Source organism: Ammodytes marinus, assembly GCF_949987685.1.
Source record: "Ammodytes marinus genome assembly, chromosome: 4".
Classification (NCBI taxonomy): domain Eukaryota; kingdom Metazoa; phylum Chordata; class Actinopteri; order Uranoscopiformes; family Ammodytidae; genus Ammodytes; species Ammodytes marinus.
In genome coordinates, this window is record NC_137233.1 from 24,984,996 (window position 1) to 25,012,754 (window position 27,759).

At 41.9% G+C, this 27,759-nt stretch overlaps 1 protein-coding gene across 1 annotated transcript in view; it reads left to right on the plus strand.

Moving 5' to 3' along the window:
* The window catches only part of suclg2 (succinate-CoA ligase GDP-forming subunit beta), a 95,399-nt gene that overhangs the window by 36,208 nt on the left and 31,432 nt on the right, over nucleotides 1–27,759 (plus strand). Inside the window, exons 3-9 of the mRNA XM_080026176.1 lie at nucleotides 5,119–5,218; nucleotides 6,266–6,356; nucleotides 8,447–8,599; nucleotides 10,160–10,249; nucleotides 11,756–11,852; nucleotides 14,930–15,091; nucleotides 16,462–16,604. Of these exons, the coding sequence (XP_079882302.1) occupies nucleotides 5,119–5,218; nucleotides 6,266–6,356; nucleotides 8,447–8,599; nucleotides 10,160–10,249; nucleotides 11,756–11,852; nucleotides 14,930–15,091; nucleotides 16,462–16,604 (836 nt within the window). The remainder of the gene's footprint in view (nucleotides 1–5,118; nucleotides 5,219–6,265; nucleotides 6,357–8,446; nucleotides 8,600–10,159; nucleotides 10,250–11,755; nucleotides 11,853–14,929; nucleotides 15,092–16,461; nucleotides 16,605–27,759) is intronic.

A 27,759-nucleotide genomic window follows, 5' to 3' on the forward strand; every position in this document is an offset into this window, starting at 1 on the left:
AAATGTCTTTGCAGAGGCTATGTTCTCAAACAAACAATTCAGGTTCAATAATTCACAGGTAACCCCGTGGACATTAAACAGCCACTGTTCCACAACACCGTCATCGTTACTGTCAACCCTCTGGTTGCAAACCCAGTTAGGGGGTTTGAACTGCACCTCTCTGTCACTGAGAGGAGACCAGGGCCAATCTCAGGGTGTCATTAGAAAATGCTGTCTATGTCTAAAAGCCAGGTGGACTTGTCCTCTAATGAGGACTCGGCCCGTCATGCAAGCATTGACTGGAGGAGGTGTCATGCAATGGCACTGTTGATCCGTGGACGCTGATACTCTCCTGCACTGAGATGGATGGCATCATTAGAGTTCTAGAGACGGACACAGATCGACGGTGGGCTTACCCAGACAAGACAGTGAGATGGTAATGATATAGTTAGTTGTAGCTGAACAAACGAATCAAGTTGTTGTCATCTTCGACATTTTTGTAGTGTTTTTAAATCTCTTTGTTTGTCCCTTGTTATATACCTGCCAGACATTCCGACAGCTAAAGGACGTTGTAAAGGGTGGTGCGGATGTATCAATGTTAGTTTAATTTTCAACCTCCACTGAACAAGCAAATCAATTTAGCCATAAGAATTCTAAGGCCAGTCTGGCAGAATTGGAAATGGTGGACGTTTTTTAAAAGCTGAACTTGCCCCCTGATAATAGCAGCATTACTGTGGTGGTTAAACAAAATCATCACACAAGGAGTATAAACATTAAAGGCGACCTGTTCCATTTATTCATCCTGCCGGTGCCAAAGTGTAATTAAATGCGTTGGCAAGGCTATTACACTGAACTTTTTGCACAAATGATTTCTTGCCTCGCTTGACCTGTTTATACACACATAAGGGTAAATTGCACACACATATTCACATATTCAGTTTTTGATGCCGTTAGCAAAGCTTATCGGATAGTTGCTTTTTATTAAGTCATTAATATCCTGCCCTGCGTATGATACTTTTTGCTTTAGGTAGGTTGTGAGTTCATTGTTCCCAATATCCATGAGCCATGGCTGTACCACAGCAAAGAGCCCTGTGGCGAAATGAGTCAAAAGCTAGAGCTGCGCCAATAGCTTTCGGTAGCTATCAATATGCAGTTGACAACATAATTAGAGTTATTTAAAGACACGCCATGTGCCGCTAGATGGAAGCAAATGGAGGCACAGATTGTTGTTCTTTCTACTTATTATAGTGCTGGAATATACCCCTGAATTATGAAATTCTTTTTAAGCTGCTGGGAACTTATTCCAAAAAATACTGGGGTAAAGAATCATTACGTCTACATTATTCATTTTAATGGTCTTGCACGCTGACATTCTGGACCTTTTTTTCTTTTTTTTTCAAAGTATAATTTCCACCTCTTTGGCAGCAATCAACACACACATCGTAACCAGGAGGTTTACTGTCTTGATGAGCAGCACGCATGCTGAAGGTTGAAAGGTCTTTAGTTTTTTCTTCATCCCTCTAGTGGTGATGGCACGACGTGGGCTCTCTGTGCGCGCTCGTGTTTGTTTTCTCCACTCTCCCAAGAGTTTGATTAGTCTTCTCCGTTTAGCCGCCACATTTCTTTCATTACAGCAAACACTCACGCCGGGGAGGGCTGTCCTGATCTCTTCCTCTCTTCATGCAGATGGTGTACTGTAGCCACATCTTAACTCTCTCTGGATTGGCACACAGCCTACATCTGTCCCTTAACCAGCCAGCATCCCCCTCACGGCACAGCCCTCCAAGGCTTAATTAAATATCAGACCAAAGCTATAACTCTGCTGCTTGCCACCCATGGTCTACATTGGACAGACAAAAAAGAACACAGGCCTTTCAAAAGTCCACAGAAAAGGAATAAAGTGAAAGAGACACCGATTTGTAGAAGTAACATCTTCTATGCCAGCTGCTGCCACTGGCAAACAGACTGGAAGTTGATTTGCACTCATTACTGGGAAATGAGTAAGGCCTGAGGAGAATGAGGACTGCGTTACCCAGAGTGCATGTGATGTGATTGGAGATGTGGTGCAATGTTAATCTCCTCCCTTGTCCCCAATATGTAGGAAATAAATGGAGGTGAAAATCTTTCACCGCATCACAGTGGGCCATGCATGATTGGAATGGAAGCGGAGAACTGATTATGCAACAAGGGCTCCCTCCCCCAAAGCAAATGGTTTTCATTCAACTTCTTGGCAAACCACTGTCTGAGGGAGCAATCTCTTATTATTGTGGCGGCAACACGTTAAGAAATAGTGCCACGTTTTGCACACTCAAAGTAACAAAAAGGATACATTTAAGGAGGCATTTGGACAGCAAGTATAATATAATTCTGTCTGCGGAAACACACTTAATGCAATGTGTGTCTCCTTTCATTAGCGGGAACTCTCATGCTACAGTTTTAATATTGTATTTTTCCACTGCAATGAACACTTTATGCTCTGACCGGCCAACAGTGCTCACAAGTGTCTTTACTGATTAACTTCAGACACGTGCCCTTCTTTCCCCTTGTTCATCGCAGCGTCTGGGGTTGAACAATGCACATGTTAGCACGACTTGTCAGTTATTTTACATACTTGTACTCACTTTTTCGTCCTCTCCCGACTCTACTCCACACACACTCATTAGGGACCAACCTTTGTCTGAGTGGTAAAGGCCATCTCATGTCTGCTCTACTACCAGATAATGGTCACCCTTGCTCGTTACCATGCGCCATGTTCAGTGTGATCTTTGAGGACATCGTTATCCTCTCCACGTGTTTCAAACAGAGTGGAGCTATCGGCGTTAACCTGAGATTTTTTCTTCTTCTTCTGAGACAATGGTGCGCTTTTTTTCTCCATTAAACAGTCTTTGAGATGGAGTGTGAATGTATTTTTAGCCCATTATATCTTTTGTTCGTTTCCCTTTTGTTTCTAGTTTTATAAAGTTTTCTCTTATTATCAGCACATTGCTCTCTCAGTGCCCATTCATAATTGCTGATATTGCTACAATATCTCGTCGCATGCGGCATAATAAGAAGGGTTTGCTCTTTGTTTCCAGTGCAGTAGGAACGAACACCTGCCTTGTGTTCACCCCATTACCTTCCCTGGCACATTACATGCCGTTTTTATATATTTATTTAGCTTTTTTTAAGGTCCTCATCAATCTGTCAATACTCTTACCTTTCTCCACACCTCAAACAATGCCCTATTGGGGCTACATTGTTTGTTCCTCCACTTGTTTCTTTTTTAAAAGCAAAAGTCATTTCCTCTGTGCCGTCCCTCTTCGCCGCACATACCCGCAGGACACTCTATTTCATCTTGCTTTGAACTCTTTTAAATGTTGCACCGTAGCAGTTTTTTATTAACATATTTATTCATTTATGACTCCTCTCAAAGCCCTTTGCATATGAGCACACCTTTATTCTCTCATGTTCTCTCTCTTTCTCTCCTCTCCCCTCTCAGCTATCAACTCTCCACAGAGAACGAGTCTCACTAATGCAGTGTTAGTTTAATCCCTGCCACCCTGTCGGAGGCTATTTTCTCTGGATTTTCTCTTTTCTTACTACAGCAGCAGCAGGGAGCACAGCCAGACTTTTAGACTCCCTGCTCAACCGCGTTAGTCTAGACGTCCTCCACCTTGCTCGCGGCGTATGTTTTGCTCGCAGTCGAGGGAGGTGCACATCTCCAGCCCCCAAGGTCAAGCTGTCTTTCCAGCCATCGCAAGGCAAATCATTCCCTTCCACTCTGCCTATACCACCCACTTTCCCACCGATGCAGCCACCTGTCAAGGGCTGAACTCTTTCCACCTAAGATAATAATAACCTAGCCACAGACCATCTTTCATCAAGTGTCCTCACCCCATTTGAATACAGGGGAAATTCCGGGCAAAATGGTGAATAGACAGCTCAGAGGCCTCCTCTTGAGTTCTTGCAAGGTGGCAGTGACAGCAAAGGGGATACAGGGTGGTTATATGATTTCAGCAAGGTCATGTCAAAATGCCACAGTTCCTTATTTCCCTTCTGGCATTGAGATTGTAACTGAATGCAAGTTGTAAGGGAAAGGTACTAATCAAATAGTGCAATGGGATATTGTTTGTGTGTGGAATTGTTAGCCATGCTAGCCACATGATCCTAGGGATAGGCATTGATGGACTATGAGTTGGTCGACTTTCGTCCAGACTGAAATATCTTCACAACCACTGGATGGACTACCATTACATTTGGCACACTCTGGTGATCTGTTGACTTTTCTTCCACCATTTAATGCCACCATAAGGCTAATTTCTTAAAATCTATTGAATGGATTGCCTTGGCATTTGGTAACACTATATTCATTGTGCCCAGATGATGAATCCTAATGATTTTTGGTGTTACCCTGAGAACAGTTTTGAATTTTTCAGTGATATATCTCTCTTTATCGTCATACTTGATGGACTGGCACATAATTTAGAACAGCCGTCCATGGCTCCCAGACTAAGTATCCAAGTGGCTTCGTTGATCCCATAACAAGTTAAATGGCTTGACAACAATTACCATGACATTTGATTCAGATATTCAGCCTCTTAAGTTTCATCTTGGACCATCATCACGTCAAAACTGTTATCCATCTAATGGTTCAGTTTTTGAAACACCAATGCCGTTCCCTGACTTTCAATGATAGTGCTGAAATAGGGTTGATCAGGGAAATAATAACATATCACAGTTTGTGAACATATCAGCATTGTTACTGTGAGCATGTTAGTATGCTAAAGTTAGCTTAAAGCACTGTTGTGCTGAGGACTCTGTTTTGTTTAAAGGATATTAAATGTTCATTTCAGTCTGGGTGCAGTAATCCTTGTTATACATTTTTAATTAGTAGTTCAGGCAGGGGTGATTTTAACTCTGGACAGTAAACTTTTTAATTCCCAATAATATCCCGCAATAATCTTATCACGTATCACACTCAACCCTCTCTTTTCCTCTTCCCCTCTCTCCTTCAATCAGATAAACAGATAAGTGGCAGACTCGAGGGTGCTTTTAAGGTGTTGATCTTATATCTTAAGTGCTCTGTCTCTCTCTCTCTGTCTTTCTTTTCCCTCGTTATGTCTCTCTTTCTCTCAATCCTTCTCTCTTTGTCTCTTTTAGATGCCAAGGAGATCGTGCTGAAAGCTCAGATTCTGGCTGGTGGAAGAGGCAAGGGTGTGTTTGACAGTGGCCTTAAAGGTGGAGTGCACTTAACCAAGGAGTAAGTATGCCCCCACTGTGCATTTCACACTGAGTTACTGTAGGAGAAACACTCGTATTATTTCTCCTACCACAGCGGCTTTTAGAGTGAGGAGGCTCAAAGAGCTGTCTGAAGACGCTCCCTAGGCACAAAAACACAGTCGGATTACTTTTGCCGCAAATAAATACTTATCCTTTCTTCCAGGATCTCGTTTTTCGAACAACTACCCTCAATTAAATGAGGAGAAAAAGTGTTTTTCAGGTCAACAGAAGCATTATACGCCCCATACTCAGTTTTTTCTCAGTACGGTATTTTCAGGTTGATTGGGGTTTGTGCGGTTGCGGATTTTGTTCCAGATTAGAATTACTAGGTTTAATGGTTGTATTCCTCCTGTGGAAGATTTTTTTTTCAAAAGGCTTTATCAACAACATAACATAGATTTTCTTTGCTCCGGCACTGCCTTTCCCTCTACCAAGTTTCCATGTAATAAAACAGTGCTATCTTTTTAGTAAAGGTGCCTACCACCTACTGCCACCTTAAAGGCAAAGCCGTGATTTATGACAATTGTCCCCGACATGTATCATCCTCACCCTACTTCAGGGTTCGGTATGGCCCCAAACTTTTTTCATAGTGAGATATGCGGAAGTTCATGGTCCCCAGACGGTGACATGAGTGCACAGTTCACCTTCCTATCATTTATCAAAGGATGAGCACAACCCCCGGCTTCATTTTCTATTCACTCACTAAACCAAAGAAGGATTACAGAAGGAGCTCCAGCATGCAGGCTGCTTTTAAGCAGAGGGAATAAGTAGAGTTTAATTCACAAAGAAGTGAACATATACCAAAGTGTCTCCAAAAAGCTGTGCTTTGTCAGAATATGTTACATTAATGCCCACATAGTGCTGGAGCATATCTCTCTCCCACTGAACACAGCTCTGGATAGATAAAGAAACACTTATTCATTCCTCAGTTCATCGGCTTTCCTCATCTTCTGAATGTAACATTCTCAGTGATTGTTTTCCATTAAATGAAGACTGTTGTCTCACTGTTTGAGCCTCTCTCCTTCAGCCCTGCGGTGGTTGGTGAACTGGCCAAAAAGATGCTGGGTTTCAACCTGACCACAAAGCAGACACCCAAAGATGGAGTGAAAGTGAAAACGGTAAGCCACTGTGCAGACTCAAGGAAAGAAAATATAATCCTGTGTATATATACAGAATATACTTTGACCTCATTTCAAGGCATTTTGAGTCCAGTAATGCAGTTCCGTAAAATTAATGACTGTGAACTTCGGCAGTCGGGCTTCGGCAGTATGTGTTTTTTTCCCCCACTAAGTCTAAATAGTAGCTGTCCACTGTTGATTACTGTAGGTTTGTGCTGGCTGGTGTTATGGGCTCATTGCATAAATTGAACCGGGGCCCACTGTTTGGTAAACAACTGTTTCTATGTGCCACTAACAAGCAGGAATATCATTTTCTCTACTTGCATGCTGCATTCAGTGTACCTCCTCAAAACAGACATTTCCAGGTGATATAGCCCTCTCAGACTTTCTTTTCTTTTTTAGTCTTTTTCTTTTCCTCCGTATGTGTTTAACCCTGCTACCCCCCATTCCACCCAGCTGCTGCACCTACTCCTATACTGCAGAGTTAAGATGGAAATAAATTAGTGTCACACTTGCTGTTTATATAGAAAGCACATGCGGACCAGGAGGTTCACAAGCTCAGTATTTACTCCATATGTAGGAGACAGAGGGAAAGACAACACAAACAACAAAATAAATTGGACAAAACTAATTCCATGCAGACGAGAAAAATACGTGACACCCAATTGGCCATCTTATTGTCTTACCACTAGAGCTGGGTATCGTTCCGAAATGTTCAATATCGCTACAATAACTGACACCTTGAATTCGATTCCCATTCTTGATCGATAGCAATTTTATTGAATGACTTTCAACAAGATGAACCTTTTATGTATTATCTTTACCTCAGCACCCTGGCATTTTCACATAATATCAGTGAATAATACTTTAAATAAAATGAAATCAAACTAACTATTGTATTTTCCTTAGATGCCTTGTCACACCCAATCACCAGCACTCTAAGACCTTGGAACATCGATAATTTTTCATTTTTCGATACTCGATGGTATCTAGGCAAATCGGTCGGTGCCAAAAAATGTGATTCCCAGCCCTACTTGCCACAAACATCCTCTTTCGCCAGAAGCACTGAAATCACACTGGAAAGAGCAACCGTTGACTAACCTGAAGGATTAAGTAGTCAGTGTTACTACAGTGTCACAACCCTGGTCTGTCATATGACAGCCAGAGCTTAGCTGTCAACCTGCCAGTGCAGCTAGCATCAACCCTCCACCCATATACTGCACCTACAAGCTTAAAAAAACACCAGTGGAAAAAGGGGGCAGCACTTCAGCATCTACATGGAATTGCTGTCATGGAATTGATGGAGGATTGAAGATCAGGGAAGATGAGACAGAAGGTGTGAAAACTGGCTGTGGAATAAAGACTGCAGGAGACTAAAACAGTGATTTGGGGGGAAGAGAAAACAACAAGACGGGGGGGGGGGGATGGGATATGTTCAGTTGGAGTGAAGACACAGGCTACAAGTCAAACCACAGGGAACTTGAGAGAAGGTCTGAGTGACTGGAGGAGACAACATTTGGACAAGGAGATAGGAGCACACTGTCTGTTAACATGGAGGCCAGAGAAGGCTATCCATCCTCATTGGCTGGGTGGAAGCAGAAACATAACTGCTGTGGATGTTCAAACAAACACCCCCATGCAGAAAAACCTGCAGCCCCATTAACCACCACACAACTGATAGCTTCCTGTCAGGCTTTATTTCCTCCCCCTCTTGCTTGTGTCCTCTTCTCTGCTTATCTTTCCGGACTCTCCGTTCCTCTTCTATTTGCCTGCCTTTCTCTCGCTAACAGCGTAGGAGATTTTCCTCACAGCTGTTGCTTCATAGATTCTGCCAATCTATGGCTCCTGCTATTCTGACTGTGTTCCATTGTGTTTAATCTCGTATTGATTATTGTGGACCGAAGACGCGTGTAAAGATGGCACTGTAATGTGAAAATTAAAGTTTTGCAAAGGTTCGCCTCACAGGGAAGTCTAGGAAAATATTTTTTTTTAAATGAGAACTACACCCTTTTTCCTTCAGGGTAATTAGGTAGATTTAGTATCGTAGACAAATTCATCTATCTACCCCTCTTTCTCCATGTATGTTCCAGGTGATGGTTGCTGAGGCCCTGGATATCACCAGGGAGACCTACTTTGCCATTCTGATGGACCGTGCCTGTAACGGTCCTGTCATGGTAGGAAGCCCCCAGGGAGGTATGGATATCGAGGAGGTAGCCGCCAAGACTCCAGAGCTCATCTTCAAGGTAAGTCATTTGTGGTTTATCAGGGTTCCCCGTACGGTCTTAAAAGCATTGAAGGTGCTCCGAGGAACTTTCAGTTTGTGTTCATTCTTGCGCCCCTTTTGGAAAATAGCAGTAGTGTTTTACTAAGTCAGCTGTAGTTCCTGGGTGAGCGTACTCATGACAAAGGCATTAAGAACAATTATTTAAAAAAAGCAATTATTTGCAATGATGGTCTTGTGTTACATGTCATTTATGATCATCAGAGGAAAAATGTACTGTTTCAGAAATATTAGAAAGTTCCTCTTAGCACCATCAATGTATGTGAGTTTATAATAAATGTTATTTATTTAAAGTACCTTTTTAAAATGTGTCCAAATTTCCATTATATCCTTCCTACTTAGTTCCAGTATGGCCTGACGTTGGCTTTCAATTTCATTTTTCAAGTGGCATTAAAAAGGTATTAAGAATGTCTTAAATTTAACCTGGAGATCCCTGGGTGTACCCTGTTTATACTTATCATTCCAAAAACAAATGAGAAGAAAAAGAAAAGTCAGTTGAATCCTTCTCAACTCAATTTGATTGACCTTGTCTAGCACCATGAAACTCTCTAAAAAGTGAAGAACCCCTCGCCGATCTCTGCTCAAAGACTTCACTCTGTAATTGAGAAAAGTTTTATCTGGCTTGAAATCACGCCGGGGACCGGATTGCCCAGTGGGTGTTGCAGATGGAAGCAGTGCTCTGCCCGTATCATCTGCTAACTCAATTACATTTATTGTCCTGTCTGCATGGGCACTGCAGCAGCTGTACACGATTCACGCATATACGGCAATACACTGAAGCTTAACGTGCACAAACACAAACAAATGCACACAAACAACACAGCCTGCTGTTATTGCTATTAATTAGATCGCACCTACAGAACTTAATCCACTGGCAACACGTCCTTGTCATTGTTAACAGATGTACAGTTTAAGCGTTACAGATGCAGTTTCCCCCTGCATTTCCTATTGTTGTATATCTTTATTTTGCTGTAGTCTACAGATGTTCGAGCAGAGTGTTAAGATTCCCCTGTGATTGAAGCCATTCATTTTTTTTTGCCACAGAAGATTTCAGTTGGTTTATGCAGCAGTACCTACACAGCTGCGGCGTGGCGGTCTAACTCACGATAGAACAGTTACACCGTTCGCACATCTCATTAAAATCTATACTGTCCAAACAGGCCTAGTTTATACAGACTTGGTTCAAACCGACTAACAACAGCTGCAGCTTTATTTTTCCTCCCACTGAAATCCTTCATCCATTTTTACGCCTCTGACGAAAGTTATAAGAAAGCGTCTCTCTATCTGAAAGTCAAAGATACGATCGTCTCATAATCATAAAACCATCTTTTCTGTCCTGTTGCATCAAATAATGACCCATCGTTTGAGCCTTGTTCTCTCTCTCTCTCTCTCTCTCTGTCTCTCTGTCTCTCTCTCTCTCTCTCTCTGTCTCTCTCTCTGTCTCTCTCTCTCACACTCACACTCACTCCCTCTATTTGTTTCTCTCCCTCTCTCTCTTTCACTTCCACTGCATATCTCATAGGAAGTGGTGGATATATTTGAAGGTGTGCAAGACGTCCAGGCGCTGCGCATGGCAGCTAATTTGGGTTTCAAAGGACCTCTGGAAAGACAGGTAATGGGCGCACTGCAGGCTTTACAGTCACAATGCAAAGAAGGTGGCAGAGAGATCTGTGACACACACAACACACACACACACACACACACACACACACACACACACACACACACACACACACACACACACACACACACACACAGGCAGATATATCCTCATTTACAAACAGAGGCTATTATTAGTGTTCTATAGGCAGGTTGTGAAGTATCACACCAGACCAACTTGCCAGGTGGTTTATTGTCATACTTGGCAGTGAGGCAGAGGGCTGATGTCAGCCAAAGGGATCTGACATCACTAATGGTTCCATTATTTGAAAGAACATGGTGCACATTGATTCCCTGAGTGGATTATACAGTATAAGGAACTCCTCTCAATGTCCAACCTATCATTTTGAGGACAGCGAAACCAAAATGAATTTACAAATCTTCTCGCGGCAGCATTAGCGAACAAAATGAGACCAAGGAACAGCACGGCACAGAAATCACCCAAAAATCACATTCAGAATGTGTGTGTGTGTGTGTGCGCTTGATGCAGAGTTCATTTCAAAGCCATTTGTCTCTCGGCAACAAATACATAATTTGTTTTCTGTTCCACGGGCACTGTCGCATGAGAAATCAGATTAGCTCAGAATCTTAACACACACGGAATAAATATAAATCAGCCAAGTGAATCTACTTCTGAGAGTCAGGGGTGTTTAAACTCTGGATGCATTTCATTGTATGTGATCCTCCTTTTTGCAGGATGCAGAATGGTGGTGATTTTAAATAGGCTAGGAGAGAGACAGAGATAGAAAGGGATTGGATAAGAGTCTGCAATGTCCGTATGCTTTTGTCTGGTTGCTGTGACTCATCTGTGCCAGACTGTTATTCAGAGCTAAATACAGATCGTCTAAAATACTAGTGTCTCGAATGAGCTATGGGATGACTGTCTTTATGTAGATGTGAGTGTTTGTGCATGCTGATACTGTGTGTGTGTGTGTGTGTGTGTGTGTGTGTGTGTGTGTGTGTGTGTGTGTGTGTGTGTGTGTGTGTGTGTGTGTGTGTGTGTGTGTGTGTGTGTGTGTGTGTGTGTGTGTGTGTGTGTGTGACAGAAAAAAAGTGAGACTGGTGGACTGTGTGTCTGCAACTGTGTATTGAGAAGTATTTTTGATGCAATGTCGAGCTGTCTTCATTACTAAAAAAAAGAGTTACAGGGATGGAGGTGTTGTATAGTCATATTTCACCCTATTGACTGTGTGCATATCAATCCCATTGGAGAAAAAAAAGCAATGAATATGTTAGGAGGGAACTCATGAAATGCACATTAAAATATTATGTTGTCCACATTGGATAGAAATTGTGCTAGTATGTGAGAAGAGTCAAGACATGCATGCAAAACAAACTGATTTTGAGAAGTGACTTGCCATGTTTCCTGTAGCCTTTGTGAGAAGGCTGAGTGGCCTTGGTGGGGCCGGCTGCTCTGAGCCTAACATCAGGTAATTACTGTCCTCTGTGGACTTCGCAGGCAGCAGATCAGATTAAGAGGCTCTATGATCTGTTCCTGAAAGTCGACGCCACTCAAGTCGAAGTCAATCCTCTCGGCGAGACTCCCGAAGGACAAGGTACCTCGTATCATAGAAACTGTCTGTGTGTGTGTGTGTGTGTGTGTGTGTGTGTGTGTGTGTGTGTGTGTGTGTGTGTGTGTGTGTGTGTGTGTGTGTGTGTGTGTGTGTGTGTGTGTGTGTGTGTGTGTGTGTGTGTGTGTGTGTGTGTGTGTGTGTGTGTCTCTCTCTCTGTGCATGTGTGTTTCTCCTGTCATTAACCCCTGTCCCTATATCACGTTAAATATCTGTAATATTTCCCACTTTAAATAGTGAATTCTGCATTGATCTCTCACTGTTGGATATGGGCATAGAGTCTCCTCGAGTCTATGAATGCATTAATGAATCTAAAGTGTAGTTGCAACACATAACATCAGTTTTCTTGTCGGCGTGATTTGTCTGGATCAGAATACAAATGGCCTGAGGGAGCACAACGTTCCATATTCAAAGCATGTTGCTGTTTCTTTGTTGATGATCACTAAAGGAGCACATTTGATCACCAACTAGGAATGAAGAACTACTGTGAGGAATAGCAGCTGCATTTAAAGAAGCATTCCAAATGTACACTATATGGTTATGGAAGAGAATATTTTCATTATCTAAAACGTGCTACATGCTACTGTTGGGAAATGAGCTGTTCTAGATAAGGTCAACTGCCTTTGTAACTTGTGAAAATAAAGGTAAATTGTACTAGTAATTATCTTCAAAGCTCTATTCAAAAATCCATATTTGGAGATGTATCACAAATGTTCCATACCTTTTTATGTCCAAATGGAAGCCCTTATTTTTTTTCGAATCTTCAAGCGGTAAATCTACCTTTATTCTGCTAAGCAACAAAAAGTTCACCTGGGATTCTTCTGTTAAGAGAGAGACTTTTAGTGTATTTTGAGGATAAAACAAAATGAAGAGAATCTTTATAGGAGTGCAGCCTAGGCTAATACATTGTTTAGCCTATTAAAATTAAAGTACCTAGATTCGCGATACATTTATTGTGCTGTCAACCAATACAATATGCCACTTTTGTCAGGAGGTCAACTCTTATAGTACTTTTATTTTTCAATCACGGTGACACTAAAATCTTAAAATGCTGTCCTTCAAGGTCATCATTGTTATGCTTTAAGATTAATGAAGGTCTTAATTTAGGCTCTCTGTTTTGACCATGATTAAAACACTCAATGCAAGAATTCCCCCTTTTCTTATCCCCTATCAACTCAAACAGGATTTGTCCAAAACACAACTATTTGTTTCTCTATTTGGTCTCTAAAAACAATGAATATTCATGTTACTCTGCTTTTTAAATGGATTCCCAAGAACAGCTGGAGGAGCTGATCTGAAACAGTGTGCATTTTCCATTTGGGTGGAATTCAATTGTAAGCAGATACCAGGCTTCTTTTAAGTCAAATGTTAGATTTTTTAAAAGAGATTAAGATCATTATATACCAATTCACGGTCTCAAAGCCTGCCTCAGTCCAGTTTCTTCTCTGTCTATCCTAAGTATCCCTGATAGATGAAAACATTTGAATTCACAGAGAAAAGACAAAGAGATGATACATTTCAGTCCCCGGTTGTCACTTCAGTAAATTGGCATCAGATGACACAAGAGGTTATCACTTGGCGTGCTCATCATTCAAATTAGACTATAATATTATAGCTGTTGTGATGCTGCTTTTGTTGAACTTTTACTGAACTTTGTTTTTCTCTCCTTAAGAAATAAGACTGATTGCCTTGTCTACTGCCGAACACAGATTGACTGTGATGTGTCCAATCCAGACGCATTACAACACGCTGGAGCTGCGTCACGTCTTTGATGTTATTTAGTCTCCTCGAAAACAGATTCTTGTTCAAAGAAAGCTCTATCAAAGATTGACAAGAAGTTTGCTGTTTCATGATATCCTATGAATATTAATGAATAAATAGTGAATTTTGTTTTCCCTGAGGCACAAGTTTACTTGTTCTACCAGCAGGAAGAAGCAGTGGCTTGGATTGAGGGAGGCTTTGTTCGACATATTTCCCATTACAATCAACAATTTTTTTTTCTTTTGGTTCGATTTGTTCACAAGTCACAAGGGAGCACAGCTATTTTCTGGCAGGCATTCAGCAAACATGTTTTCCAATGTGTAATTTCTCAAGGGTGTAACATTTGTGTGTTTTGCCTCATTTGGTAATAGCGGAATTCATTTTGTAGATGGGCGGTAATATTATAATATGTCATAACAGTGCTACTTTAGCTGGAGGACTCAATATCTCTACTCCCCAGTCCCAGGACAGTATGCCTGCTGCATGTAGCGTGTGTCAATGTACGTGAGTTGTTTGTGCCCCCGTGTCTGTATGTCACTCCCTAAGCCACTTCCAGTGTTTTCACTGGAATTGGCTATGTTTACTTGCTTGTAGCCTTCACTTCATTGAAAGTTGATTCTGAAGATTTTATAGACTAGTTTCTCCTAAAACCACAATAGTTATTTTTTATTGGTTTAAGGTTTGCTATATATATATTATATGATATATATACATTCTAAACTCAAAAGTTTAACAGTTTGTTGAAAAAAGAGCAAATCATTCATGCGTAAAAAAGATAAATCTGATCCTCGCTTCTTAAAACCTAGATGTAATGTTATCTATTTAAATTAATATTTTGCCATTTGGAGAACATGCTCATTTGCTGGCTTCTGGCTTCTGGCTCCAGCTTCATTTTCCAAGAATGCAAAGAAAAAATAACGTACTTAATATTCCTTTAAGTTACACCCCCAGTGTAAGTGTAGTTTCATTAGGTAGCTTTGTGAACGTGGTCTCTTTGAAATGCACTCCCTTTGAAGTGTAAAGAAAATGTCCGTTTACTATAATGGTCTATCTATCCCTTTGGAAAAAACCCATACCTTAGTGAGCCAACCTCTGAAATAATTAAGACCACTAGGCCGAGGGGACGGCTCTCATTAATTTCAGGTTTTAGAAATGATAATGAGTTGGCTTTTTATGTCTGAAATAATCTCTCTTCCCTTTTTCCCTTGCCTGCTATCTACTCCTTGTCTCAGTCGTATGCTACCTCTGTCCCTAGCCATATTCCCTTACTCTGTCCTTGTCATCTTCCCCATTCACTCCAGTGGTTTGCTTTGATGCTAAGATCAACTTTGACGACAATGCTGAGTTCCGTCAGAAAGCCGTGTTTGCCATGGACGACATGAGTGAGAGCGACCCCACAGAGACGGAGGCAGCAAAGTGGGACCTCAAATATATCGGACTGGACGGAAACATTGCCTGCTTTGGTATGGAAACAAAAACCTTGTGACCCATTCCTAAACGCATTCACACACTCACAATCTCACAATCTCACACACACTCACACACACACACACACACACACACACACACACACACACACACACTCACATTCACATACAGTACACAACACAAACAAATTAAATTAATTATCTCATAAGCAAATCCGTCCTGGCATAGGGCGTTAGTGCACCTCTCAATCTCGTAAGTGAACAAGCTTTCGGACACAGTTAAAAACTTTGTCAAAGTAAAGGCAGCCCGGTATCTCCCCCCAGTCCACACATTAACAAGCGGCTTCCTGAGGACTCCAGAAGGAATACGGCCGTAACCAATGCGTTCTAATTAGCCATAATCCGCCCAGAATGTCTCCAGCGAGCCAGATTGTTAGCATTCTCATTAAAGGCCCCCTCTCTTGTCATAAATCAAAAGCTTTTACAGTGTACGGCAGCACTAACAGGTGCTCTCGCATCTTACCCCGTATCCTCATAAACACATTAGATGTCTGTTAGCGCCCGCACACAAACACAAACACATACACATACACATACACATACTTGCCACACCGATCCCCCTATTCTTCATCCCGCATCTCCCAGCCTCTCTTAAAGTAACAACAGTTTTTTTAAAGCCCCACAGCTTCCTTGAGCGCTCTGTAAAGCCACCAAAGTGACAGCTGTTAGAGCAAATTTCCCTTTTGTTGAGACCTCGGCCGGGGAGCTTGCCAGAACACAAGTTCACCCTAGCTAAACCAAATGAGGGAAGACATTTTTTTGTGCACTTGGCTCTCACACAATTTAGCAGGGTTTAGGCAGTTGGCGAAATGATGACACACAGGCCGCAAAAAAAGAAAACGCAGCAGAAACCTCTTTTAATTAACGCAGTTTTTCTCTGAAGTGGAGAGTTGATTCATAATGTTTTTTTCTCTGTGTTGCTCGACTTTGCAATTGAACGTTCCTGATGATAAGAAGATTTCCAGGCGATTTCACTTTTTTAAGTGTTTTTTCCCGGATATATCCTCTTCTCTGGTTGAGAATGTACTGCTGGATTCCTTTGTGGGTGTTTTGACAGTATTTCATCCTTCAGCGAGTGGACTTTTATAATTAACTCAAGGCTGGCTGCCGACTTAAAGTTTGCTCTCAGGGACTTTTGTTTCAGTTCTGGATTTATTGGTCAGATTAAGTTTCATTATAATTAATAAATACATTCAATACAATTTACATTTTAGGCTATAGTTCCAATAACAGTGACTCAACATTTATACCATTCAACCTAAAATGTCTACTTAGCCGTCCACTTTACCACAGCACACATTTTGGCATATTATACATTAAAGTGACACATACATTTTGTTTTACAGTGAATGGAGCCGGTTTGGCCATGGCCACCTGTGACATCATTGACCTGCATGGAGGGAAACCCGCTAACTTCCTGGACCTGGGGGGAGGAGTCCAGGAGAGGCAGGTGTACGAGGCCTTTAAGCTGCTCACTGCTGACCCTAAGGTAGGAACAAACGCTTAAAAAAAAGCTCATTATGTGCTTTTATTCTTGCAAATCTTAAATGTAAAAACGTAGTCCATCAAAGCCGTTATCTTAAAACACATCATTAGAGTAAAACAGTCTGAATAGAACTAAAGCTATTGTACCACCTGTTGAAATTGTCTTTGATATTGCTCTTGTGTATCTTGTCACAGCACATTCATAAAGCCCTGTCTATCTGCTTAGCACTTTGTCACAGAGACAACAGTGCTCATTAGACTGGGGACCTTGGCATACGTCCATGCTTCACTGAGGGAAAGCAGAGTGTGGGAGACTGTGTGATTATATGAGATCATTTTCACTTGCTGTGTAGCATGATAGATCGCTACAATAAAACTCTGCGTTTAGAGACCGGTTATCAAACTCTCCCCCGCACACATTTACACACTTATATTCAAACTCAAAATTAACTTGCATATACGAAGTCAACTCGAAAGATTGCGTCTGGAAGTCTTGCAGCTCTTGGGGTTGTTTTACAACTGATCCGACTCTATGCTCAGAAAGCTAATAACTCTAAACTAAACAGCATGAGCCTTGTAGGGACACTGAAGTGCTGATTGTGTATTGACAGTAATCACACCGCTAATTCCCCCACTGCTGTCACTCCCACACCCCTGGACTGTTCTCTCAGGAGTCCTCCGTCTTAGCATCATCTCAAGCTGGTGGTATGGAATACGGAATAGCATTTGATAAAACGTCATTCCTCTGCCCCCCTTTACAAAAAAATAAAAATAAAATGTGTTTCACACTTAATTTTCACAGATATCTACATATCTGGGAGTTGCCATGTTCAGCCACATCTTTGCACTACAGGTTACTATCCTACTAGAGAGGTAGCATCTCACACTTTCCCGTTTACATCTGTTTCTCCCAGCATAGTGCTAGCTTTCTTCATTTTAACACCCACACACAATGGAGAGAAGCTGGTAAGACAGATCAGCTGTAATACACATTCTGCTCTTAAAATAGATATTCTGTCAATATACACCACTACAAATACTAAACTTCATCCAAACCTAATCCTCGGTTGTAGAATTCATACAACTCAGTGTTGTGAGCGTCTGGAAATGGAAGCGTATTTTGAAGAGTTCTGACCCATATCTACAGCGCAGCAGTGAGCGGACAAGTGTTGCACACCCTTTTATAGATGAATGTTAAAAACCTACCAACCTTAACACCCCAGCGGGTGATACACTGCCTCGCTCAGACTTCCACTGAGTGTAGATTTTATTTGGTCTCATATGAAATCAAACCCAATGATCTAAAGGGGAAATAAAAAATGAATACGGTAGATAGAAAAGAAATGCGATCAATTCGGGTGAAAGACAACTACAAAGGCTTTTCACTCTCCCGCTATGAAGAGAGTCAAAAGAGTATTATTATTACTTGGCCCTTTTAAAACAGAGTGGAATTCTGCAGAGACAAAGTTGGTATTTTTTAACGTCTGCATTCATTGCACTCCCCACAAAAATACACTCCCGCATAGACAAGAGGATCCTCCTCCACTCTCCTCCCTCACTCTCTATCTGTGTGTTGGGCTGATTCCCCAGATCCAGGTGGGGGAGTGAGTCGGCTGTCTGTCCCTCCTGCTGCTGTGTATGGAAATAGAGACAGGGAGCTCCTCCCTCGCACGGGAAAAAAGTAGAATAGGATTGACATTAAACTGGGTTGGATGCACCATTAGCATTTGAACCAGGGGAGCTGAGCAACCTGCTCTGATCCGTGGAGGGAATGTTAATCATTTCACAATAAGAGAGAGAGAGAGAGAGAGAGAGAGAGAGAGAGAGAGAGAGAGAGAGAGAGAGGAGAGAGAGAGAGAGAGAGAGAGAGAGAGAGAGAGAGAGAGAGAGAGAGAGAGAGAGAGAAGAGAGAGAGAGAGAGGAGAGAGAGAGAGAGAGGAGGAGAGAGAGAGAGAGAGGAGAGAGAGAGAGAGAAGAGAGAGAGAGAAGAGAGAGAGAGAGAGAGAGAGAGAGAGAGAGAGAGATGAGAGAGAAGAGAGGAGAGAGAGATGCCTAGAATGCATTTTAGTTCTTCCTTTTCTTTTTTTTCTCCACAAATGAGCATCTCGAACATAAAAAAAACTCTGAGCAGAAATTGAAATTAAAAATCACGCCCTTTGGCTAGGTGAATGTGACGAGGCAAAGTGTATTGATCCCATGTCTCAATAAATTACGAAGAGAGCTTTGTGTCTCAATAAATTACGAAGAGAGCTTTGGTCTTTGTATTTTCCTCAAATATCAAAGCAATTACTGCTCATTACCTTCATACATGTGTGTCTCTTTGGACTATTTATGCACCCTCAGAAGCAGCAGATGTGCTGTTTTTTTTTCAGCTAACAATTTTGACAGCATATGTTTCTAAAAATGCTTCTTTCCACTGGTACTGCTTGAGATTAGTTCAATAGTGGCTATAGATAGGAACGCAATTAATGTCCTGCTGCATACACACATGCTTTTTATTAGAGACCACTGTGACTTTTGACTGGTAATATTAGAATGATTTATATACTGTTGAAAAGACAGAAGTGCATTCGGCGGCCAGGCAGGCAGTACAGCAAGAAAACGCCTGCTGTAATGACACCATGATTTTCCACAAACACAGGTATTTTGGTGTCTGTCGTTTTCTTTCAGTCGCTTTTTAAGCTTTTGTCTACCTCCCTTTAGTCTTTCTGCCTATCTCTCCCTCTCTGAGTCTGGGCTTTGATGTCTCCGGCTCATTGTGCTGAGAGTAGTGGAAGTGATGTGAGTGTGTACTACTGGCACTGAATAGCAGAGACAAGAGTTCTGAGATGACAAAGAAACCTTTTTTCTTGTTTGCTTACTCCTCCAGTATCTAGCCTCACAGCAGTCATTAGCTTAAACATTATTATTATGTGGGAGACCGGGGGAAGAGAAAACGGATGCATTTGGGGATAGTGTATATAAAATGGTAACAACATAGAGAAAAAAAAAGAAGTCAAAATTAAAAGATTGAGGCCATGAAAGACAAAAAGGAAAAAAAAACAATGGTAAAAGCAGCATGTTGCCCAGTGTGAGATGTTATGTAGCTCAGCTAGGTGTACTCGACCATTCAGCTCTGTTTGAATTTTCAGCCCCCCCCGGCCTTTTTTTTGGTACAGGGACATATTTATTTTTAATGCTAAAATAAATAGGTCCACTTTCTTTACATCCGCGTAAATAACAGTGTGTTGACAAAATGGGTGAATTTATTGCGGTTTCCCTCACATCACCTGTAGGCACAAAGCGGGAGCCGGGCAGCAAAATACCAACAGCCAAATAACCTTGTGATTGCCTTGTGCCTGTGCGGTAAAGAAAGTGGCAGATGGATGTTTTTTCCACCACGACATCCATTTTGTTTCTTATAGCTTAAGGCAGTTTGTCAGTAATTTCTATGGGTTACAGTAAATTATGACCTTTCTTCTGAAACACCACCTTGTAGTTGGTGTTCGTCTGTATAACTCTCAACGCTATATTAAACTGTTGTTTATCCTGGTAAAAAGTATTTAATCACAATATCCAAAAAAAAAAGAAAATCAAATGAGTCTCTACTTCATGTGCAATTTCAAATGCACATTACTACAGTATAACCAACCTTATCATATTTAAATTGCGTTTACAATTATATAACCGCATAAAGCACTTTGCTGGTTAATTAACTCTGAAGATCGGTTATAGAGAGAGACATAGAGAGAGACAATGTAATGATTGCCTGTGTTTTGATCAACTGAACGTAATAATAACTAAAGTAATAGTGCCACACAATTCTTTTTCTTTTTTGCGGAATAGTGGGTTTTGTGGAGAGGGTTGTGTCTGCTGGCTATCAGCTTTGTGTTTCTATTCGCAATCAACATCATTTTAATTCCTTTATACATAAATGAGAAGTGGCCAATTTGTGCCCATTGTCTATTTCCCGATGGTATTATCCTTGTTTGATAATTACAAACGTTGCATATTATTACACCCGTAGTCTGTGTGCATTTCTACAATAAAATACTTGATTCTCAGATTAAGAATACTTTATCAATCCCAAAGGAAAGAAATTCATTTATACAGTCTGAGTCTACCCAATTCCTGTAAATAAAATGAATAAATACATAAACTATTCTGACAATAGCAACCCAATTAACACGCCAGTGACAGCAAGCACACAGATCAATGGGTTGCATTTAGTAGCCTGATAGCCGAAGGAATAAAATAATTTCCATAACAATGCGTTTTCCATGCAGGCACTGAGGCACGTAATGGCGCCAGTCTGAGGGTATATCTGAGAATTCCCTGGAAAGTGCACGGTCGGGTTGACCTATTATTCTTTCTGCTTTATCACTTCTTCCAGAGAGAACTTAGGTCTGTTAACTGGACTCCAGTGATCTCGGAGCAGACCTTAACTCATTCTGTGTGAAAGCTTGCACATATCCGTGCATGTGGGTGGGTGTTTGTGTGTGGGTGGGTGTTTGTGTGTGTTTGTGTGTGTGTGTGTGGGGGGGTGGGGGTGGGTAGGTGGGTGGGTGGGTGGGTGTGTGTGTGTGTGAGTGATCTTTCTTGGTTTTTACCTGTAGGCTTGTTGCGTGCTGTTGTTCGCGGTGCTGCTACGCTGCTTCACTCTAATGTGAGAGAGAGAGAGACACAGATTGGCACATTAGCATTAGTTCGGCTGGGTGACCCGTCCTCCTGGGCAAACGTGGCGGTGTGCTCATATGCATGTGTTAATAATGTTGTTGCATAATTACCCTGTTGATCATGAAACATCTTTGTAGCTCCCACGGGCATATGCGTGATCTCAGTTTGGACTGCTGAGGCTCAACTGTGTGTGTGTGTGTGTGTGTGTGTGTGTGTGGTCTGTGCATCCCCCGCAGTGCTTCAGCCCCCATTGCCCTCAAACAAAACTAAATACTATTTTCCCTCTTTCCAGCTCAGTGGCTCTGCTTTAACTCACCTGTGGCCCCTCTTTAACCACTTTTCCTCCATGTTGCAGTGACACTCCTGAGCGCTGTCAGCTCCAAGTCCCATCTCCCCCTCTACAGGGGACACACATTACTACTACTACTTCCCCTTCCAACACTGTCCTCTGTTTTCTGCTAGAGTGACTGTATACGTAACATTCGGCACTACTTCCCCAGTGATTCATACCTGGACATTTATAGCAGTACCACAGTGTGTCTTCCTGCCAGTCTGTCATATCACTACTGTTCATTTCCTCCCCTTCCCATTTTAACTTGTTGATACTGTGTCTCTCTGCTTCTTTTTATCCCTCTTTTCTTCAATGCTGCCTCTCTTCCAGCTAAATCCTGTTAAAGTCAATGTGAGTCGCTCCCCCCTCGGTTACATGCCTGCAAGCTAAATCCTACAGGAGTCCAGGCGCTGTATTTTTCCCATTCCCTTGAGGAGACATCTTGGCCCATGTCTAACGTGCTTCAACATGTGTGGAGTCACAGAAGAGCAGAGGCTCCAGACCACCGTGTCAATGGCCCTTTATAAATTAGCATTGAGCCAGTAGATTTTTTTTCTTCTTCATATCAGTTAGCGGACTAAGTACTCGTTATTTGGTACATATGGTTGTAAAAGTTAGCTATACAGGGAATTATTTAAGCTTTTATTGTACATTGAATATGCTTTATACTTTGAAATATGGGTTTCTTGTACAGTATTTGAGATGTCTGGCTGAGCAGCGGAGGCTATTCACATGTAGCTAAAGGGTCACTGAACACTGCCACTGGTTCGTCACAGTTCCAGTGGAAAAAGGGCATCAGAGAAATGTGTTGAGAGAAATGCATCACCCTGTGTTGAGGAAAAGGAAAGGTGTCTTATTTGACAACATTGTGTCCTTAGGGTGCCAAAGCACACAACTGTGAATGAAAACCCCAAGCCCATTCAGTCATTGGGCAAAACACGCAAATAGGTCCAAATACATTCTTGTATTGTCAGACCCACATTTGCACCCACATACGGCACTCCAGGGACCCAAACAGCTCTTAATCACAAGAGTCAAGCGTGATGCGAGAGCCTGGCTGTGTGTTGTTTTAGAGGGAAAGAAATCAACTTTCCGCCTGAAGCCGAGGGCCTGTGGGAGACGCCGGATCCCTATGTTATATACAAAAGTAATGCAAAGCCGTTAAGAAATGGAGCGAAAGGAGAAAACAAGGTAGCACTGTAATGGAGTTCATTCCCAGTGCGCAGAATATTACACAGGTACTAAATAGGGGGCGAAGCCATGGAGGAAAGAGTACTCAGTCCAGCCAGCACAGTGGGGCTGCCATATTGGGGCCAGGGCCACAGAAAGTGCGAACATTGCTTGTAAATGGGCAGAGAGCGCAGGGCTTTGAGTGCTTTAAGGTAGAAGTGGCTCTCCGGGTGATGTATTTCTTTTTCTCAGGTCATTGTATTGGTTTGCCATTTTAAGAGAAAGGCTCTGCCTCATTTAATTGTTTTCCTGCAGATTTGCTTTCAGTGCATTAACATGCTGCTTTAGTGACGGATACAGGGTTGGGTTTTCATCTATAATGGGACCTCTTCTGCTCTCTTATATTTCAAATAATTACAGCAATGTGAGAAGCTTATGCTATAGGCTACACCCGGAGTTCACTGACCCTATGTTAGTCCTTGAAACGCATTCACTGGGCGCCTAATGCAATGGAATTGACCTGTGTGCACATACACATTGACTCACTCTTCAGCTAAATGTATTAATCTGTGTGATTTTTTTCTGTTAAAAGAAAAAGCCTGTAGCTTGTTTATTTGTGTGGGTGTGTGTTTGTGTGTTTGTTCCAGTGCTGTCCACTGAAATATCTAAAATATGGGGGCAAAAGTTCAAAACTCCGTTAGTAGTTATAATAAAGTATACACCTATATTGAGTGGGTGAACTCTGTGGACTGAGAAACCCACGTAACAGATGAATATAACATTTGCGCTAGAGATGTCATTCATTTCTTAGATAATATCAGGGTACAACTGATAAATCTGAGATCAGCTTTAACACCTGTGGTGGTTACAATATCTTTTTGTTCTCCACATTTCTCTTTCATTACAGTATATTGAATGAACATGCCCACAGGGACTGCAAAACTACGTGATTATACTTTAAAGTGACAGCAGGTGTACGTCTGTTGTGTTATGTGTTTAGAAAGGTAGTCCCTAAAGAAAAATGTCAACAAGCTTTTTATTCTGCAAGCTTATACTGTATGCATACAAATGACAGAAGGCAATGAAAAAACATGGTACATGATCGCAAGTTGTTTATCGGTTACTCATCAGATTTTGCAGCCTTCTGTTTCAATTACTGAAAGTGTAGGTGTGGCTTTGCCTTCTAGCTCTTCACATATCAAGTGTATGTGTACTCTGATTGTAAAATGATGGAATCTTAATGACTTCCAATATCTGTTCAGTGTACAATAGATGCTATGTATATTAACGCCTGTTAAACTTGTTTGAATACTCTGGTCTCTAGTCATTCCACAGTATTCTTCATCCGCTCATTTGTTTAATCAGTACAGCATTGCATATAAATGTTGTTTTAAGTTCTCTTGACTTTGTGCTTGTAATAAGGCCACTCATTTTCCAAAGCTCAATCCTGCAGAGCAAAGTGGAGAGAAGAGTTGAAGGCATGCTCATTCATTGTCACCCAGAACACTTATTGTCAAAATTGTCTCATATCTACTCACCATCCTCTACTTGTCCATAGTGTGTGCGCGCTGAAAAAAATGGTTGGGTATTTTTACACATTCCGCGGCTCGGTTAACGGCGATGTACGTGCGGAAAAGGCCCTGGAGCGTAGGTTGGACACCAGCTGGCTTGGTGAACAGGTTTGTTAAATAGAGATGGGAATGTTATTATATGTTGGGAGTTCTGCAACAAACTACCTGGCTTGTCTTGAAGAAAAGTTGGATGTAGGGAGAGAGAAAGAATGCAAGGAGCAAGTGAGAGGCACACAGAAGGCACGAGTGGGCGAGCAACAATGGTTCTGCTGTGGAGTAATGAATGTGTGTAAGATGAACTGAGTCAGTTAGTAGTATGCATTTTAATCAGTTTATATTTACAATTCACTTGGCCCCCTTTGTGCCTGGACAAGTTGTTAAGAACAAACATGTGAAGGTGCCATAGCCGTCTCTTACTTTTACTATCTTTCACACATATGCTGCTGATCTCTCCCCATGACATTTATACAAATGTTTCTCATCGCCTCAACTCTTGAACCCAAACCCTGTAAAATACATCATCCACACACTGTCACGAACCAAATAACAAATGTAAGCATACATTGTGAATAAGGGCATACATGTACACTTCCACTGGGTGGGAAGGTTCACAAGTGAAGGAAAAATGGGGTTGTCAGACTCCACCCTGTACAGTCTACCTCTCATTCCTCTTGTGAAGGTTAATTTGAGGAAGTGAAGGAATTGTCCAGAGATGCACCATGGAGCGGATGACTTGTCAGATTGATTTGCCCTTCAGGGAGCTAATGCCTCGTCTGTCTCCTTCTCCATTTGATCTGGCCTAGGACAGGACAGCACAGCATGATCTTAAAGACTCTTGTCATTTTCCATTGCACCATCAGTGGATAACACTATTACTTAACCATCATGTATGCATAAAGACTATGGATTTGCAAATATATTCACCTCATTCCAGAACCTTGTCTCTGCACCGATTCGTCCCCTGTTGATTCTCACACACGCACAGGACACACACACACACACACACACACAGGACGGGTCCCATGGGCATGTCTGATTGAGCTTTCTCCTGTCAGCCATTTCTCATCGGTGGGAAATCAATAGAGGATCTGGGATTGGAGCTTGGGCTAATTGAGCTCTGCTCTCTTCGTTCTCTTATTGCTGCCAGGAGCGTTTTGTCATCACAGCACCTGGTTCACACCATGGGGCCAGGGGGAGCCAGCCAGTGATCAGATATAGGGCCTTCGGATGCCACAGGGAAAGGGAGCTGCGTGTGATTGAGCGACCTTGTGAAGTCTCGGAGGAAGGGCATAGCAAAGAAGGCCTTTCATTTATTCTCATGCGCCTCTATAGGAACTCTTTCACCCGATGCTAGAGGAAATGGAAATGTATCGCCTGTTGCACAGTTCAGAAGTCAGAATCGTTGCAGTAGTGATTATCACTCATGTAACTTTGTTGTCCAACTCAATTTTTTTGCTCGCTGCAGTATGGCAAGTCCCTTGTAGAACACTGCATAATGACCATTGCATCCATGTGCATGTATTTCACATCCCATTGCTAACCAAGAGACTTCCAGTGAATATATTTCAATTAATTTAAACCATTGTCTCTGTAGTATCCCTTAGTCAAAATTCTATTACGCTATGGATATCATGTCATCAGAGTTGCTGTTCATCTGTGTTTATAACAATAAAGCCTCATATTTAATGTGGCATGCGGTTGCTAGCCAGTTATTCTCGCAAACTGCTTTTCTACTCTCGGTCTCGGACTTATAAATGGAGGTTTCTTCCAAACGGACCATCTGGTGTCATCGTTTCACCCTGTTTTCCACCATTCCAGTTCTCCATTTCTCCAGCTGTCCATGTTCCAAGACTTGAGGGAGTATTAGTATCACAGGCAGCCATGTCCAGTGCTGTGAGACACTGCGACAGAAGTGTGACTGTAAGACCTCCTTCATTTCATGCTCCCCTGACGCTCATGTGTTTACATGCTGGGGGATTATGTGTGGCCATTCAAACACCCAGTTGATGAGATCATGTTTGCTCTCTGAGCCATGTACTGTCACCACAAACACTGTGCCCTCTCCTCCAGGGCTATTAATGTGGATGTTATTTGTATGTCACATGTCAAGGTTAAGCCTGCATATTTGAAACACAGGTTAATTGCAATAATAGCTGTTGAATTTTGCTATAAATCTTTTTCCTGAACACATTTTTTTTCTTCCCTATTTTGACAAGGGGCGGTCAAAATCCATCTTATAAATGGCCAAGTGCTTAAAACTCTGCAATTCCAATAATTCAACTCAATAGCCTCTTTCAGTGGACAGATTTACTGTTTTCAACTTTTGGAAAAGCTCCCCCAGAGGCACAGATGACATCATACAACAGTTTTTCCATTCAGAGTAGCACTCCCCTGGATGAGTAAACTGAATTTTAAGTGTAAAATCTATGGAGTGCACCTTTATTTTTCTATAGAAACAAAAATAATAGCCATAGGCCCAACTTTATTGACATCAGATGGAACGTACACAAACTAATGTGGGTGAATCCCAGATAAACCTGCAATAAGACACACAGATAATATAAATGTTTTTGATTTGATTTGTCCGTTCTGACTCAAGGATGAAATGATTATAATGTGGAGGTCATAGGTGACGGCCATTGTGGTATCATGAATGCAGTATCTCAGGGACATTTTGTCAAATTTGGAACAAACTCACACTTTCACTGGAAGATAAACTGATTACATGTTTGAGAGGTCAAGGTCACTGTGACCTCGCATATTGTTAGTGCAATATCTTAAGAACGGGATTTGAGGGATTTTCTTCAAAGTTTGCACAAATGTCGACTTTGACTCATTGATTCGCTCATTCGATTTTGGAGGTCAGACGGCAAGGTCACTGTGGCCTCAAATCACAACATTTTAAGAATACATTGAGGATTGTGTGTCAAATTTGCACACATTTACACTTTGAGGATGAACTGATTAGATTTCGTGGTCAAAGGTTACTGGCTCTATATATATTGTGAGGTTGCAGTGACTTGGACAATATATTCTTAGGAGCTTTACCTTCTTTGAAGCATTGCCTACCACCCCTGTACTTCCACCGTTCTGCCTGTATGCCTCACGGAGGCATACAACTGCCAGGTGGTAGTTCTAGTTTGATTAGGTTTATCTGCAGCTGCTGTGGGAGCATATTTAATAAGCACCAATCAGTATCTGTGTATTTCATCCAGTCGTTGGCTTAGTGCTGTCCGTAGATTATATACTTGTGGCCAGGCTCCTTAAGCTTGCTTCGGCTCCAGCATGGCCTTAAGCCTCTAACGACTCACATTAACCTTCTAATTTTGGTCTGACCATTCTCTCAAATCGAACAGCTTCTGCCCTCTTTATCTTGTTGCAGCCCCCTGGGTTTTGGTCAGGGCCAGGGGTTATGACACCGGCACCTCTCC